The following is a 16,750-nucleotide window of genomic DNA, read 5'->3' on the forward strand; positions in this document are numbered from 1 at the left end:
CCAAGTAGGGGAAGATGTAGATGCCCCTCCTGCGAAGTATTGCAGCTACGACTACTAGACACTTTGTGAACACTCGAAGATCCAAGGCCAAGTCAATTGGTAAGCCCTTGTACTGATAGTGTAGCATTCCTAAGCTGAGGAATTTTCTGTGTGCAAGGCGAATATGTGGGTGTATGCTGAGGTCTAAAGAGCAAAGCCAATCGTTGAGTTGTAATATAGGAAGTAGTGACCACAGAGATACAATGCGAAACTTCTCTTTGAGGAGAAACTTGTTCAGATTTCGTACAGCAAGAATCGGATGTACTCCTCCTGTCTTTTTCGGAATGAGAAAATATCTGGAGTAGAACCCTCGACCCCTGTCCTGCGGAGGAACTGGTTATATTGCATTCTGCCAGAGGAGGGCCGAAAGCTCCCCTGAAAGAAATCTCATTTGGAGGCAATTGAAAAGAGACTCTCTTGGTAGATGATCAGGGGGGTCTTTTTTGTCAACACAGAGCATAGAATGGTATGTAGGACCCATTGATTGGAGGATATGAGAGACCATCTCTGTTGGAAGAGATTGAGTCCCCCTCTAGGTAGGTCACTTGGCACGGACAACAGTACGGTGGCAATGCTCTCTAGGAAGGAGTCAAAAAGTAGGCTGTTGTTTAGACTGAGAGGGCATCCGGGAATTTTGTCCCCGATGCTGTCTTGTACGCAGGTGTTGGGGTATAGTCCGTTGGGGTGGAGGAGGCATAAGGTGTAATGACAGATATATGGTAGTTAGAACATTGATATCCTCCTGGAAATCTTCTAGTAGAGGAAGAATCAGTAGTGGTTTGAGGCCTAGAAGGAGTCTTCATCGTATCTGTATGTTTTTTAATTAGGTCGGCCACCTTCTCAAATTTGTCACCAAACAAGTTTTCTCCACGATGAGGGACATCTGTTAGACACACTTGGACAGCAGATTCAAGGTCGAAGACTCTGAGTCAGGATAATCAACACATTGCTACTGCTAAGGTGGAGATACGTGAAGAGACAACAAAGGCATCAAAGGTCTTCCTCGTAAGATGTACAGGAATGTCCAACCTTGGCCTGCGCCAGGTTGGGTTTTCAGGATTTCCCTAATGAATATGCACAAGATCTATTTGCATACAATAGAGGCAGAGCATCAAAAATAGATCTTGTGCATATTCATGGGGGAAATCCTGAAAACCTGACTGGATTGCAGCCCTCAAGGACCAAAGTTGGACAACCCTGGTCTAGAGGTTTTCTGTGAATTTTATAGAATTAATCTTCTTAGAGGGAAGGAATTCTGCAAAGGATAGCGTACTCTGTATTACAGATTTAAAATAAAAGGTGGATTAAAGTTGATAATTTGTCACAACCGTCAGGAATAGTGAGCCCTTGGGCCGCTGTCGATAACCGGCAGCAGCAGGCGAACCACCCCCAAGCAGGGAGCAAGACTGAACACTGACCGACTGGTACAAGTAGGACTGGAGTAGCTGGACTGGAACTGAAGCGGTAGGTGAACAAGCTGGAATACACAGGATGGGAATGACCGGACTTCACCTGCTCTTGACCGCCGTTCCCTAGGGGTTGAGCCCCTAGGTGCGGGCAGCCGGCAGGACTTATAGGATAGAGCAGGGACACAAGTAATCCAGGAACAGACAGACTAGAACAACAGGATTCAGGGTTCACACACACAGGGAAAAGGGTTCTAAACAAGTCTGACTGAAACAGGTTTAGGACTCAGGATTCTCACACAGGATACCAGCAAGCCTGACTGAGACAGGGTTAGGACTCAGGATTCTCACACAGGATACAAGCAAGCTTGACTGAGACAGGGTTAGGACTCAGGATTCTCACACAGAATACCGGATTCTAAACAAGCTGACTGAAACAGGGTAAAGACTCAGGATACACATACAGGATACAGGATTCTAAATAAGCTAGACTGTACAGACAAATAACATAGCAAGACAGAAGGCTGCACACAAGGCAGCCACAAGCAGAGACACTGGAACAAGCAAAGGAAAGGGGAAGCTAAGGATAGGCAGCCACAAACAAGGCAGAAGGCTGCACTCACAGAAGCCACAAACAGAGAAACTGGAACAAGCAACAAACACACAAACTCATCTGAAGACCTCGTTGCAAAGGGAAAGCTGAAGGGCTTCCAGGTGCCTAATAAAGGCATCACTGATGAAGTCACAGGTAAGGGTGCTGCTTAGTTACAAACCACCCAAGCAAGTCCGGCAGACTGGAAGATCCGGAGCGGAGTAGAATGACTACTGGAACAGAAGGAAAGCAGTCCATAGCAGCCACCGGGGGGGGGGGGGGGGGGGGGGGCGCCAGGTGAGCACAGGCATGGACATAGTCACAATCGTGACATAATTCAAGATGTGACTGGTTAGCACTGATGCCTGAAAACTTTTTCTGACAAAAGAGTCTAATGTTCTCACTTCTCTGGCTGGAGCAGCAGGAGCAGGAGATATGGTACTGCAAATACACTTTAAAACGGACTCTACCACTAAGAATGATATGGTAGTTGTGTTTTTTTTTAGTAAAGGACTTTTCATAACAGAATAGAGGAGAACTATAATGCTCTCTCTAGGTGGCGAGTCATAACCTAGAACTTCAAAAAGTTCTGAACGAGGTTCTTCTTCTGTTTCTAGTTTAAAAGGTATAGCGTGAGTCACCCTGAAGACAAAGCCTGGAAAAGATACACTTTCTGAGGGAGGCTTATGCCTCTGGGATAGTGGAGAAGGATCAGACAGAATGCCATAGGACTCCTCATCTGAGAAGTCCTGTGGGTCTTGATCTGTCTCCCAGGACAGGTCCGAGTTTGAATCTTCAAAGTACTGCTAATGAGAAGTGTGTGGAAGAGAGCATCGGCCAGAACGTTGGCTTTGCATTGAGGTACATGAACTGCTAAAGTTGGAGAAAGCTCTTCTGCCGATAACGCATGCTTTATTTAGTTGGGTGTGAGCTGCCCCCGATGGTTGACATCGAACCGGTGTGCGGGGCCTCTCCCGTGACTGTCTCTCCGATGTATCGATGGGATGGACTGCGGCTGGCACAAGCACCCTGTAAGCCTTTATAGGCTGTAAATACAATAGCCCTGAAAGCTGTTCCTTGAGCACAGCCTGGATTTCCTCATGAAGGGTAGATGTCAGTACTGGCTGAGAAAGCAGTGTGGGCACAGCCCAAGAGTTAGCCATAGGCAATCTCGAAGACTGTCAATGCGAAATGAACTGGAGAGGAGGAGAGTGATTACTGCGGAACAGACGTTTCCCGTGCATTGAGGACACTGATGCAGGGGAGGTATTGGCCGTGTCTGGAGGAAGAACAATGGCAATGCTTCTGAGGCTTTTTGCACTGCAGGCCCCTCAATGCACGCAGCACTGATGAGGACGTAGAGATTTGTGGCATCAAGTCCGATGTAGCACCCGATGTCGATGCAGGTTTTGCGTCAAGTACCAAGTCTCTTGCCATGCTTGATGTAGATGCCGATGTCAATGCAGAACCAAAATGTTTTTCACAAAGGAATCTGCGGGTTTTAAAGGAACCTCGCTTGCATGTGCTGGAAGAGGTTACAGTTAATGTCCGTGCACAGGACCTGGGCACTGGTTACAGTTAATGTCTCGGTGTGCAGGACCAGTTATGGGGGACTTTGTCTGAAATAGAAACATGACGGCAGATAACAGCCAAATGGCCCATCCAGTCTGCTCATCCTCAGTAACCACTAACTCTTCCTTTCCTAAGAAATCCCATATGCCTGTCCCACACTTTCTTAAATTCTGACACAGTCCTCGTCTCCACAACCTCCATAGGGAGGCCATGCCACGCATCTACCACCTTTTTGGTGAAAGAGTATTTTCTTAGATTCCTCATCATATGCCCCCTCATTCCAGAGTTTTCCTTCATTTGAAAAAGGCTAGCCTTCTGTATATTGACGCCACTGAGGTATTTAAATGTCTTTATCATATCCCTCTCTCTCGCCTCTCTTCCAGCGTATACATGTTGAGGTTCCTAAACCTGTCTCTTTATGTTTTATGATAGAGACCACTTACTACTTTTGTAGCTGCCCTCTGGACCGATTTCATCCTGTTAATATCTTTCCGTAGGTGCGGTCTCCAGAATTGCAGGCAGTAGTACTCTAAATGGGGCCTCACCTGAGACACCTACAAGGGCACTATCACCTCTTTTTTCCTGCCAGTCACCCCTCTCCTTATGCACCCAAGCATATTTCTGGCTTTGGCTGTCGCCTTTTCTACCTGTTTGACCGACTTAAGGTCATCAGACATAATCACAGTGGTGATCCTAGGTCGGCTGGCACCCGGGGCGGATCGCCGCTGCGCACTCCCCCCTCCCCCCCCCCCCCCGGGTGCAGAGGCATCCATCCCCCCCCGAGTGCAGCACGACACCCCCCCGGCACATCAACACCCCCTCGGCACATCAACACCCCCCCCCCCTCTGGTGCATCAACAGCCTCCCCCCCCGGGTGCCTTCTTGGCTGCTGGGAGCAGCTGCATGCCTGTCGGCTCCACTGGCTCCCTGCTCCCTCTGCCCCGGAACAGGAAGTAACCTGTTCCGAGGCAGAGAGAGCAGGGAACCAGTGGACCTGACAGGCATGCGGCACCCCTCCCCCCCCAGCAGCGTGCACCAGGGGCGGATTGCTTCCCCCTTGGTACGCCACTGCATAATCATCTCCAAGTCCCACTCTTCTTTGGTATACAGCACATCACCCCATACAATGTACCATTCCCTTGGATTCTTGTATCCCAAGTGCACAACCCTGCAAGTGCACCTCTGCTCCACGGAAAAGAAAAGACTGCTGGTCCTGTGCTCGAGCATCAGGCAGGAAGGCACCTGTACATGCGTGGTGGGGGCACTGCCTCAAATATTTAAAGTGACAGTGCACTTAGAAGTATCCACACCGGGCTCTGTGGATCACATCACCCATATAGGAGAATATTTTGCCTGCTTGTCCTCAGAGAATTAGAAAGTCATGGAATAGGAGACAATGTCCTATTGTCAATTAAGAACTGATTAAATTATAGAAAACAGAAAGTATGGTTAAATGGTCAATATTCTCAATGGAGAAAGGTAAATAATGGGGTTCCCCCCAAGGGCTGTGAAGGCCGCTGCTTTTTATTTATAAATAATCTGGAAATAGGAATAAAAAGTGAGGTGATTAAATCTGCTGATGACATAAACTTATTCAAAGTTGTTAAATCGCAAGAGGACTGTGAAAAACTGCAAGTGGATCTTACGAGACTGGGCATCCAAAAGTGATGCATGCAGGGAAAAGGAACTCAAGGTAAAATTATGTATAATCATACCTGATAATTTTCTTTCCATTAATCATAGCTGATCAATCCATAGACTGGTGGGTTGTGTCCATCTACCAGCAGGTGGAGATAGAGAGCAAACTTTTGCCTCCCTATATGTGGTCATGTGCTGCCGGAAACTCCTCAGTATGTCGATATCAAAGCTCCATCCGCAGGACTCAGCACTTAGAGAATTACACCCACGAAGGGACACTCTGCCCAGCTCACCACCGCCGAAACGGGGGAGGGGAATTAACCCAGCTCATCCCCACACAAGTGGGGGAGGGGAATCCGTCCAGCTCATCCCCGCGGAGCGGGGGAGGGACACCACCCCCGCCGATGCGGGGGGATCTGGCTTATCCTGCAACCGCAACCGCGGGAGGAGCTGACTGACCCTAACACCGCCGAAGCGGGAGGGGTACAAAGCTGCCCTACAGCCGCACGAAGCGGGAGGGAGTGCCGGCAGAATTTTAAGTCTCAATCCAGCCCCGTAAAACGGAGGGGAGAGGAATGCAGCAGCTCACTGTAACACAAACTCGTCTTAACTCTTGAAGAATCCAAGTGAAAAAACTTGAACACGAAGTCTTTCTGAAGTAACTGAAGACTAAACTTGAACCTGAAATGCAACCAGAATAAAAACAGTACAGATATCTGGGAGGGGCTATGGATTGATCAGCTATGATTAATGGAAAGAAAATTATCAGGTATGATTATACATAATTTTACCTTCCATATCATCAAGCTGATCAATCCATAGACTGGTGGGATGTACCGAAGCAGTACTCACCCAGGGCGGGACATTGAAATCCCTGACCTCAACACTGAAGCTCCAAACCGGGCCTCCGCCCGTGCAGCCACAGTCAAACGGTAATGCTTGGAGAATGTATGAGCCGAAGCTCAAGTTGCCGCCTTGCATATCTCTTCCAAGGAGACGGATCCGGCCTCTGCCATCGAGGCCGCCTGAGCTCTCGTGGAGTGAGCCTTCAGCTGGATAGGCGGCACCTTCCCCGCGGCCACATAAGCCGCTGCAATGGCTTCCTTGACCCATCTTGCCACTGTAGGCTTAGCAGCCTGCAGACCCTTACGAGGACCTGCAAACAGGACAAACAGATGATCCGATTTCCGGAAATCATTGGTCACTTCCAAGTATCTGATGATGACTCGTCTCACATCCAGATATTTAAGAGCAGAGTACTCCTCTGGGTAGTCCTCCCTACGAAAGGAAGGGAGACAGAGCTGCTGATTCACATGGAAGCGAGAAACAATCTTGGGCAGGAAGGAAGGCACTGTGCGAATAGTCACTCCTGCCTCAGTGAACTGCAGAAAAGGCTCTCGACATGAGAGCGCCTGGAGCTCGGAAACTCTTCTGGCTGAAGTGATAGCCACCAAAAAGACTGCTTTCAACGTCAGGTCTTTCAGAGATGCCCTCGACAAGGGTTCAAAAGGCGGCTTCTGCAATGCTCTTAGTACCAGGTTGAGATTCCACGCAGGCACCACTGAGTGCAGAGGAGGGCGCAGGTGATTAACTCCCTTGAGAAAGCGCACCACATCTGGCTGCGAAGCCAGGGAAGCACCCTTCAGGCGGCCCCTGAAGCAAGCCAGAGCTGCTACCTGGACTTTAAGGGAACTGAGCGACAGGCCTTTCTCCAGACCTTCTTGCAGGAACGCCAACACTGAAGAAATTGGAGCAGTGAAGGGAGAAAGTGAGCCTGCTTCACACCACGCTGCAAAGATACGCCAAACCCTGGCGTAAGCAGTAGAAGTAGAGCGCTTCCTCGCTCTCAGCATAGTGGCGATGACCTTGTCTGAGAAGCCCTTCTTCCTCAGACGCTGCCGCTCAATAGCCAGGCCGTAAGACCAAAGGGGGAGGGATCCTCCATCACCACGGGACCCTGATGTAACAGGCCCTGCTCCACTGGCAGCCGCAGAGGATCGTCGACTGAGAGCCTGATCAAGTCCGCATACCAGGGACGCCTGGGCCAATCCGGACCCACCAGGATTACCCTGCCGGGATGCTTTGCCACCCGGTCTAGCACCCTGCCCAACATGGGCCAGGGCGGGAACACATAGAGAAGCTCTTGTGTCGGCCACTGTTGGAGAAGAGCATCTACTCCCAGGGATCGAGGGTCCCGTCCTCTGCTGAAAAAGCGCGGCACTTGGCAATTGGCCGATGACGCCATCAGATCTAGGCTCGGCTGGCCCCAGCGCTTCGTGATGTCCAAGAACGCCTGAGCAGATAGCTGCCACTCTCCGGGCTCCAAGGTATGGCGACTGAGAAAGTCCGCCTTGACATTCATGACTCCGGCAATGTGGGCCGCTGAAAGCTGCTCCAGGTTCGCTTCCGCCCACTGGCAAAGATTCATAGCCTCCTTGGCTAGAGGGGCGCTCTTGGTACCTCCCTGGCGGTTGACATAGGCCACAGCCATGGCATTGTCCGACAGGACCCGTACAGGCTTCAACACCAGTACCGGGATGAACTCCAAAAGCGCCAACCGAATGGCTCTGAGTTCCAGGAGGTTGATAGACCACTTTGCCTCTGCAGGAGACCAGAGCCCCTGCGCTGTCCTTCCCAAGCAGTGGGCTCCCCAGCCCGACAACGAGGCGTCCGTCGTGACGACAATCCACTCTGGGGTCACCAGAGGCATTCCCGCAGACAACTTGTCTATCTGCATCCACCAGCTCAGCGCCTTGCGCACTGCTGGGTCCAAGGGAAGGCGCACAGCATAATCCTCCGACATCGGAGTCCAGCGCTGCAGCAAAGAGTGTTGAAGTGGTCTCATATGAGCCCTGGCCCAGGGCACAACTTCCATCGTGGCCGTCATAGAGCCCAACAGCTGCACATAGTCCCAAGCCCAAAGGGGAGAGGCTACTAGGAACTGGTCCACCTGAGCCTGAAGTTTGACAATCTGATTGTCTGGCAGGAACACTCTGCCCACTTGGGTGTCGAATCGAACTCCCAGGTACTCCAGGGACTGAGTCGGGCGCAGCTGGCTCTTCTCCCAGTTGATGATCCATCCCAGGGAGCTCAAAAGAGCAACTACCCGGTCCACAGCTTTGCCGCACTCTGCATAAGAGGGGGCTCGGATCAACCAGTCGTCCAGATAAGGATGGACTTGTACCCCTTCCTTTCGTAGGAAGGCCGCGATGACCACCATTACTTTGGAAAAGGTCCGCGGAGCAGTAGCCAACCCGAAAGGGAGGGCTCTGAACTGGAAGTGTCGTCCCAGGACTGCAAAACGCAGAAAGCGTTGATGAGGAGGCCAGATGGGAATATGCAGGTACGCTTCCTTGATGTCCAAGGATGCCAGGAACTCTCCTGCCTTCACTGCCGCTATAACAGAGCGGAGAGTCTCCATGCGAAAGTGCCGCACTTTCAAGGCCCGATTGACCCCTTTGAGGTCGAGGATAGGCCGGACAGAACCTCCTTTCTTTGGTACCACAAAGTAAATGGAGTAACGTCCCTTGCCAAGCTGACTTTCTGGCACCGGAACGACCGCGCCCAGGCGGATCAGATTGTCCAAGGTCTGCTGCACTGCCACAGCTTTGACCGGAGACTTGCAGGGAGAGAGTACAAACCCGTCTTTTAAGGGTCGGCAGAACTCTAGTTTGTAGCCGTCTCTGATGACTTCCAGCACCCAAGCGTCTGAAGTTATTGTGGTCCACTCGCCCAGAAACGAGGACAGCCGTCCTCCAATCTGCACTGGGGCGTGGACCAAGACCCCGTCATTGGGTACGAGACCCTGGGGGAGGACCGGAGGGAGCACCTCCGGGACGGCGGTCTCTGCGAAAGGAATGCTGCTTGGGGGAGAAATTCCTCTTGAAGGAAGAGGGGGCAGAGGAACCCGACTTGCCCGGGCGGTACCGACGGGCTTCCTGCAACCGTCCTCTGGAGGTACCGGGACGAGTACTAGCCCGAGCCCTGACCTCTGGTAATTTCTTGCCCTTAGACGTGCCGAGATCGGTCACGATTTTGTCCAGCTCGACCCCAAAGAGCAGCTTGCCTTTAAAAGGCAACCTAGCCAGGCGGGATTTAGAGGCGTGGTCAGCAGACCAATGTTTCAGCCAAAGCCACCGCCGCGCAGAGATTGTCTGAGCCATGCCTTTCGCTGAGGCCCTCAAGACATCATACAGCAAGTCTGCCAAATAGGCTAAGCCCGATTCCAGGGCCGGCCAATCAGCCCTCAAGGAATGATCCGAGGGGGAAGCCCGCTGCACCATAGTCAGGCACGCCCTGGCCACATAGGAGCCGCAAACTGAGGCCTGCAAACTTAAAGCAGCCGCCTCAAAGGACGACCTTAAGGCCGCCTCCAATCTTCTGTCTTGGGCGTCCTTTAGGGCCGTGCCACCTTCCACCGGCAACGCCGTTTTCTTAGTCACCGCAGTGATTAAAGAATCCACGGTAGGCCACAGATAGGCCTCACGTTCACTCACAGCCAAAGGATAGAGGCGGGACATAGCCCTAGCCACTTTAAGGCTCGCTTCTGGGACATCCCATTGAGCCGAAATTAAGGTGTGCATGGCATCATGCACGTGGAAGGTTCTAGGCGGGCGCTTCGTCCCCAGCATAATGGCAGAGCCAACAGGGGCTGAGGGAGCGACGTCCTCCGGAGAGGAAATCTTCAAAGTGTCCATGGCCTGTAACAACAGGTTGGGCAAATCCTCTGGGCTAAAAAGCCGCGCTGCAGAGGGGTCATCCGCTCCATCCGAGCGGGGATCCGTCTCCTCCAAGGAATCCGCAAAGGACCGTTGGGAGACCTCAGACACGCTGCCCTCATCTACATCGGAGGAGACAAATTCCTCCAAGGCCTGGGAATCAACCCGAGGGCGTTTACCTCTGGGAACCTCAACCTCTTTACCAGACGAGGGAGCAGGGGCAGCGTTGTGCATGAGGAAGGCCTGATGCAGCAGCAAAACAAACTCGGGGGAGAAACCCCCCAGACTGTGCACTTCCGCAGCCTGGGCAACAGCCCTAGACGCACCCTCAACCGGCGCTCGCAATAGCGGGGGAGAGACATGCTGCGCATCCAAAATGGCGTCCGGCGCGAAACTCCGCGAAGGAGCCGCGCGGGAAGAACGGCTCTTAACTTTAGCCGCTTCTGTGCTGTCGCCCAAATTAAGGGCGTTCATGGCATTAATGTCTCCAACCTCAAGGGCAGCCCGAGAAGAAGCCGTCCGAGCCGCGTGGCCGGCCAAGATGGCGGAGGTGAGGAGCGGGGGATGGGCGTTTATGGCGGGAAAAACCGCCACGCCGGAGGAAGGACCGGGACATTCATCGGTCACGAAACTGTCACCCAACAAGGGCGAATCAGGCTTTAAGACCCCCGCATCCCCTCTAGAAGCGCTCAAGCGACCCGAGGAGCGACCCTTTGCGCCCTCGCCCTCCGACGCCATATGCCACGAGGAGAAGAATCGGGGAACCCCCTGCCCGCTATAAAAAGGTAAAAATTACCTGCTGTCCGCTCCGAGTTGTAACGACCTGGTGTCCCAGTGAGTAGCTGCAATAGACGCTTAAATAAACGTCGAAATAAACGCCTTTAAGGACGTTCAAAATTTTTTTATTTTTTTTTTAACGGAGCCAGCGGGAGGGGGGAGAAAAGGAGGGACCTGGCACCACCAGGTTTGCACTTGCTCAAAAGAGCCCTCAACCCCAGGCACTCAACAAAACCTAAAAATTAGGCTTGGAGGCCTAGCCAGAGCTGCTGCTGTGTGTGACCACCACCTGCTGAGATAGAGAACATACTGAGGAGTTTCCGGCAGCACATGACCACATATAGGGAGGCAAAAGTTTGCTCTCTATCTCCACCTGCTGGTAGATGGACACAACCCACCAGTCTATGGATTGATCAGCTTGATGATATGGAAACTATAGTTATAGGAGGTTCTGCTTTAAGGGTCACCACTCAGAATAAGGATTTAGGTGTCATCACTAGTAAGTTGAAATCCTCTGCTTCAGAAGAAATTACAAACAGCTCTAGGCATAACAAATGCAAAATGCCAATCTCTCCTGATTCTTTGGCAAAGCAGGGCCTCTGCTGAGAGCAAGAACAAGTGGTATTTTCTCTGGGATTTAATTTATTGAGAAAATAGTGCTATGTAGACAAATACATTTTTTTTTTGGGGGGGGGGAGGGGGGTCCCCCATGGATATAATTCAGGGGTTCTCAAACCCAGTCCTCAGGACACACCAAGCCTAGTGGTTAGTGCAGCACAATTTGATCCTGGGGATCTGTAATAGGTTTAGAGGAAGGGTAGGGGTAGAGAGATTGCCAGGAAACCAGAAGGCCACTGCTTTTTACTTGTTGAGAACTAATTTATGTTCAGTGAGTCAGAATGAGACAAGATCCAGACAATTTTGAAAGGGGCAATAGAGGAGAATAAAGATTAGTAGCATAGATCAGAAGAATATCAACCGCATAAGAGTGAAAAGACATACCAGTAGACTATATAATTGTGGCCAGAGAACTTATAAAGAGATTGAAGAGGAGAGGGGATAAGATGGACCTTTGGGGAACCCCACAGATGAAAGGATGTGGAGTAGAGGTAGAGGGACTTGATATGAGCAATTAATAAGAAAAGAAGAAAACCAAGCAAGAACAGATCCCAATAGACCAAGAGAAGAAAGATGGGATATGCGTGAGTGGTTAACCAGACCGAAATCTGCAAAAAGATCAAGGAAAATGCAAAGGTCAATGTTACGTTTAAGTGGGAAGAAGTTTCACTTAGTAAAGCAGAACAGTTTCTGTACTCTGATAGGCCCTAAAACTCAATTGTCTTGGGTGAAGGGCAAGAGATTTTTCCAACAACAAGGAGACTTCAGAATAAACAATTTTCTCTAGGAGACTTTGGAAAGAAAAACAGAAGGTTAAGACACAGGACAGTGGTGCGCTGGAACCCGAGGATCGAGTGAAGGTTTCTTTAGAATAGGACAGACAACCGCAGATTTCCAAACAGTAGGCACCTGACCCATTGACAGGCAGTTATTGATAAGGGAGAGGATCTTAGGTAAAAGCCCTAGCTCAAATATCTTTAGCCAATGTGATGGAAAAGATTCGAGGGGCTCTTTAACTAAGCCGTGTAAGTGTTTACGTGCGCCCAAATGCAGCTACTGCCCGACTACCGTGTGGCTCTTGCGGTAATTTCATTTTTGGTGCGTCTGATACGCATGTCTGAAAAATATTTTTTCTTTTCAGGCGCGTGTAACAGATGCACGCCAAGTGGCATTTGGCGCGGATTCTTTAACGCTAGGTCAATGGCTGGCGGTAAGGTCTCAGACCCAAAATGGACGCGCGGCAATTTTGATTTTGCTGCACCTCCGTTTTTGGAAAAAAAAGTATTTTTTTGTAGGTGCGCTGAGAAATAATTTCTGCACAAACCCAAAACACGCATCTACACCACCGCAGGCCATTTTTCAGTGCACCTTAGTAAAAGGACCCCTGAGTGAACATGAAGTAGTCCCTCATTGACGATACAGTTTCTAATAAAGAATGCAGTGTCTGTGGGTGGAAAGACGACCAAGAGGAAGAACTAGTACTTGTAGAAGAAATATCAAGAGAAAGAAGGGGTTGTGGAAGGCAGGTACGACGTGAATCAGATACCGAAATGGTCAAAAGAGGCTCTGGATTGGAGCAGGCAACTACTAGAAAATTACTAAGACCATCAGCAATTTTGGTAGTAAAGAACTGGGTGAGAATATCTGCAGAAGGCATCACATTATCAAAAATGGTAGGGGAAAGAGAGGTTAGGGAGTGGAAGATGGAGTAGAATTCTTTGGTTAGATTGGTGGCCTTTTTTATTCGATTGCAGAAGTACTGCTTCTTAGCTTTCCTCAACTGGAAGTTATTATAGTCCCTAAATTTAAGTTTATAAGCTAAATTACTCTGTTTTTGATTTCCTCCAAATGTACCCAGCTCGACGAAGCTGCTATTTCAGTAATCGTAGTCCACTATGATACCAAAGTTTTTACAAATGAGAAGTGGATAATAGTAAGTTTCATGGAGTGATATGGTGAAGAGTATTAGACAGAACAAAGTGTAAGCAATCTGTCTGCTTGTCCAATAGCATATCAGTAAAATCAGGGAGGTAAAAAAGGATGGGGCAAGTTTATATGATTAAATACGGGAAAGCTGTCTAAGACCATTTCTGAGTGAAAGGGATGGCCAGGACTGGAAGCGAGAAATGGATGGCTAGGTGATCATACCACAGAATTGAGGTAGAAAAGAGAAAAATGAGTCCTTAGGGGAAAGAACCAGGTCCAGAGTATGACCAGCTTGATGAGTAGGACAAGAAACCCATTGAAGGAGGCCACGGTCAATTAAAAAAGGTAGGAAGTTTTTAAGACAGGGAAGGTCATGGGAATCTACATCGATATTAAAATCACCCAGAAAGATTATGTTGGGACAATGGACTGAGGCGTCAGCAAGTGTCTGATAGCATGAATCTCACTGTATTTGGATGAGGGATGGTGGACGGTACAAAAGAAAAGGGACAAGAGAAGTAGAGGCACAGATTCTTATGGCTAGAGCTTCTGGATAAGAGAATGAGTGAGGAAGTTCTACAACTTTAAATTTATTGGCTAATCCACCTCCAGATCCGGCCATAAGGACCTCTCACTGTCAAAGGGAGGGCTGGATTTGTCCCTGCAGAGGTAATGTGGAAGCCACGCAGTCCCATTGACTCTGTCAAAGATAAGGCCTCCTCTGCACACATGACTATGTGTAATGGTCATGTGTGCAGTGTGCTTCCTATTTGAATCATGTCCATTAGGTGTGTCCCAATGTGAAAACACATTGAGCCTGCAAATAGGTGGGAAAATGTGGGATACAAATGCAACAAATAAATACGTAAAAGAAAAGAAAAGTTGAGAACTATTGGTTTACAGCAATTTTGTCGATTCCAAATTCTTCAATAAGGAAGGTATCAATTTGCATACAATTCTCAGTTATGCTACTAAAATGTTTCCTCTCGTTCCAGAAAAACTACCCAATTATGTCTCCCCACAGCAATGGAACAAACATTTCAAACTGAGAATTTATTTAAGGTTTCTAAAGGATGGTAGCTGGAAGGCTCTGGCTAAGGAGTTCCCCTCATGTATTTACAGTAGAGGAAAAATGTTGGTTGAACTAGTGGATATGCAGAAAACCTTTGTTTAATCAAGAACATGATGACAAGAACAAATTTGCCTATAAGTTATCTACAAAGTCTTGTTGCATTTAGATGTTAACTCACTTGGAAGTATAAAGGGAAATACAAAAAGATCCAGGTAAACTAAGTAATAAATTGGCAGCTCTCAAGTTGTTACTTACCTGCATTTCCAAGGCCTCCAGTTTTCGTTTTCGTGCATGAAGAGCTTTGCTGGGAAAGGCCCAGAAATAATTGGAGGTTCCAATCCTCTCCGAATCCACCATGGCATCATCAACCAAACTCTGCAGGACCTCTTTCACTGACATGGAGGCTACAGGAAGCCAAATACAACATAACTCATTTAAGAGCACACACATATATACTCATGACAGTTCTGAAACAATTGTTTTACTATATAAACTAAACTACATCTTAAATTAACTGAAAAGCAGCACTTTAACAACTCAATTAAAGGTGAAATTTATTCAAACCTGTTAATTTCCTTTCCTTGAATCCTGTCACACTTGTCCAGCCAAGTGGGCTGTGTCCCTTCTCGACCAGAAGATAGACGTAGAGATATCAAATTAAACCACAGTAACATCACAGTAAAAGGGTGCACCTCAGTATGCTATTTGCAGATTTGGAAAATCAAACTGTGTGCCACGGGAACCATTGTAAAAATCACACTCTTAAACCATTTACAAAAAATTCTTTACAATATAATTTCCTCTTCTTGGAAGACAGGCAACACCTGAGAATTCCCATAGCCTCAGTCTTCACAGATGAGTCCTGGACTGGTATGGCAAGATTCAAGGAAAAGGAAAGAAAATTAACAGGTATGAATAATTTTCCCCTTCCTTATCCTGCACACCAGTCAAGTGGAATGTACAACAGCAATACCGTAGTGGGCGTGAGATGATAAGACCCTCTAAATTATTGCTCTGCCAAAGGCTACGTCCCCTCTGGCAAACACATCAAACTTGTAGTGTTTCACAAAGGAATGCAACAATGACCCACTGCCACCTGCAAATGTCCCCTTGAGTCACTGCCTTTGCTTCTGCCCAGGATGTGGCCTGAACTCATATGGAGCAAGCATGAAGCCCATTTGACATATTTTGAGACAGAAAGCGGTCCCATCTCAATTATTGCCTTTATCTAGCACACAATGGAGAATTTTGATGCTGTTTGCCCTTTCTGCAGACTGTGAAAGAGCACAAAAGGAATTAATGACCTTCATATTTCACAACACTCTGCAGACATCCAATTTGTGAATTCTTCAGGAGGGAGAAGCCTCCCTGGGGACAAACAAATTCCTCAAACCACCACTCAAATGTGTTTCACATGCAGACACAAACCAAGGAGGTGGAGCATCGGCAGGTTTTGAGCAAGCTAGCAATAACCAATGTTGAGTAGCCTCTCAAACCAGAAAGAATCTGTATCCTCCATCACAACCAGCCCCTGAACCAAGAGTCCCTTGCCCCTAGGTAAGGTAGCCAAAGAAGATTTGCATACCATAGGCAGTGAGGGGCCAATCCAGAGCTACCAGAATCAGAACAAATGGATTGCTGTCCGCGTTCTGAAGGACCCTGCCTATGAGAGACCACAGAGGAAATACACAGAGCTGCTCCCACTGGGGCCAAGGCTGCAACAAGGCATCAACCTCTATAGAACCTATCTCCCTTTGGTGGATGAAAAAGCACAGACGCTTTGCAATTCCCAACAGAACTACTGAGCTCTCACTCTCACAGTAAGCCTGCACTTGCTTTAGAACTGTTGAGTTCCCACTTTTACAGCAGCCTACACATTTATTAGAACTGCTGAGCTTGTTTTTACAGTAGCCTACATTCATTATAGCCTGCTCTTGGGGAAGGCTTTCCTCAACCATCATCTACCATCTTTCACAACATAATTTCAAACCAGACAGACTGTTGGTGACACCAACAAGCACCACAACAATAGGCAGCCTGCTTCTGATGCTCTACATCCATCAGAACTGCTGAGCTCCCACTTTCACTGTAAGCCTGCACTTACTTTAGAACTGTTGAGCTCTCACGTTTACAGCAGTCAACACATTTATTAGAACTGCTGAGCTCCCATTTTTACAGTAGCTTACACTATTAGATCTGTGAGCTCCAACCTTTAATTATAGCCTGCTGTTGGGGAAGGTTTTCCTCAGCCATCATCTACCATCTTTCACAACAATCTCAAAAAGAGTTAGTGATGCCAGCAAGCACGTCCCACAATAGGCAGCCTGCTTCTGAGGCGTAGCGCTGAAGAGGCATGGCAAAGGAGCATGTCCCCTTGTGCGTCCCTTCATGT

At 48.7% G+C, this 16,750-nt stretch overlaps 1 protein-coding gene across 1 annotated transcript in view; it reads right to left on the reverse strand.

Moving 5' to 3' along the window:
- The window catches only part of MND1 (meiotic nuclear divisions 1), a 163,665-nt gene that overhangs the window by 126,089 nt on the left and 20,826 nt on the right, over nt 1-16,750 (reverse strand). The window contains exon 4 of the mRNA XM_030192692.1: nt 14,614-14,762. Coding sequence (XP_030048552.1) covers nt 14,614-14,762 — 149 coding nt within the window. The remainder of the gene's footprint in view (nt 1-14,613; nt 14,763-16,750) is intronic.

The sequence above is a fragment of the Microcaecilia unicolor genome, chromosome 2 (genome assembly GCF_901765095.1).
Source record: "Microcaecilia unicolor chromosome 2, aMicUni1.1, whole genome shotgun sequence".
Lineage (NCBI taxonomy): Eukaryota > Metazoa > Chordata > Amphibia > Gymnophiona > Siphonopidae > Microcaecilia > Microcaecilia unicolor.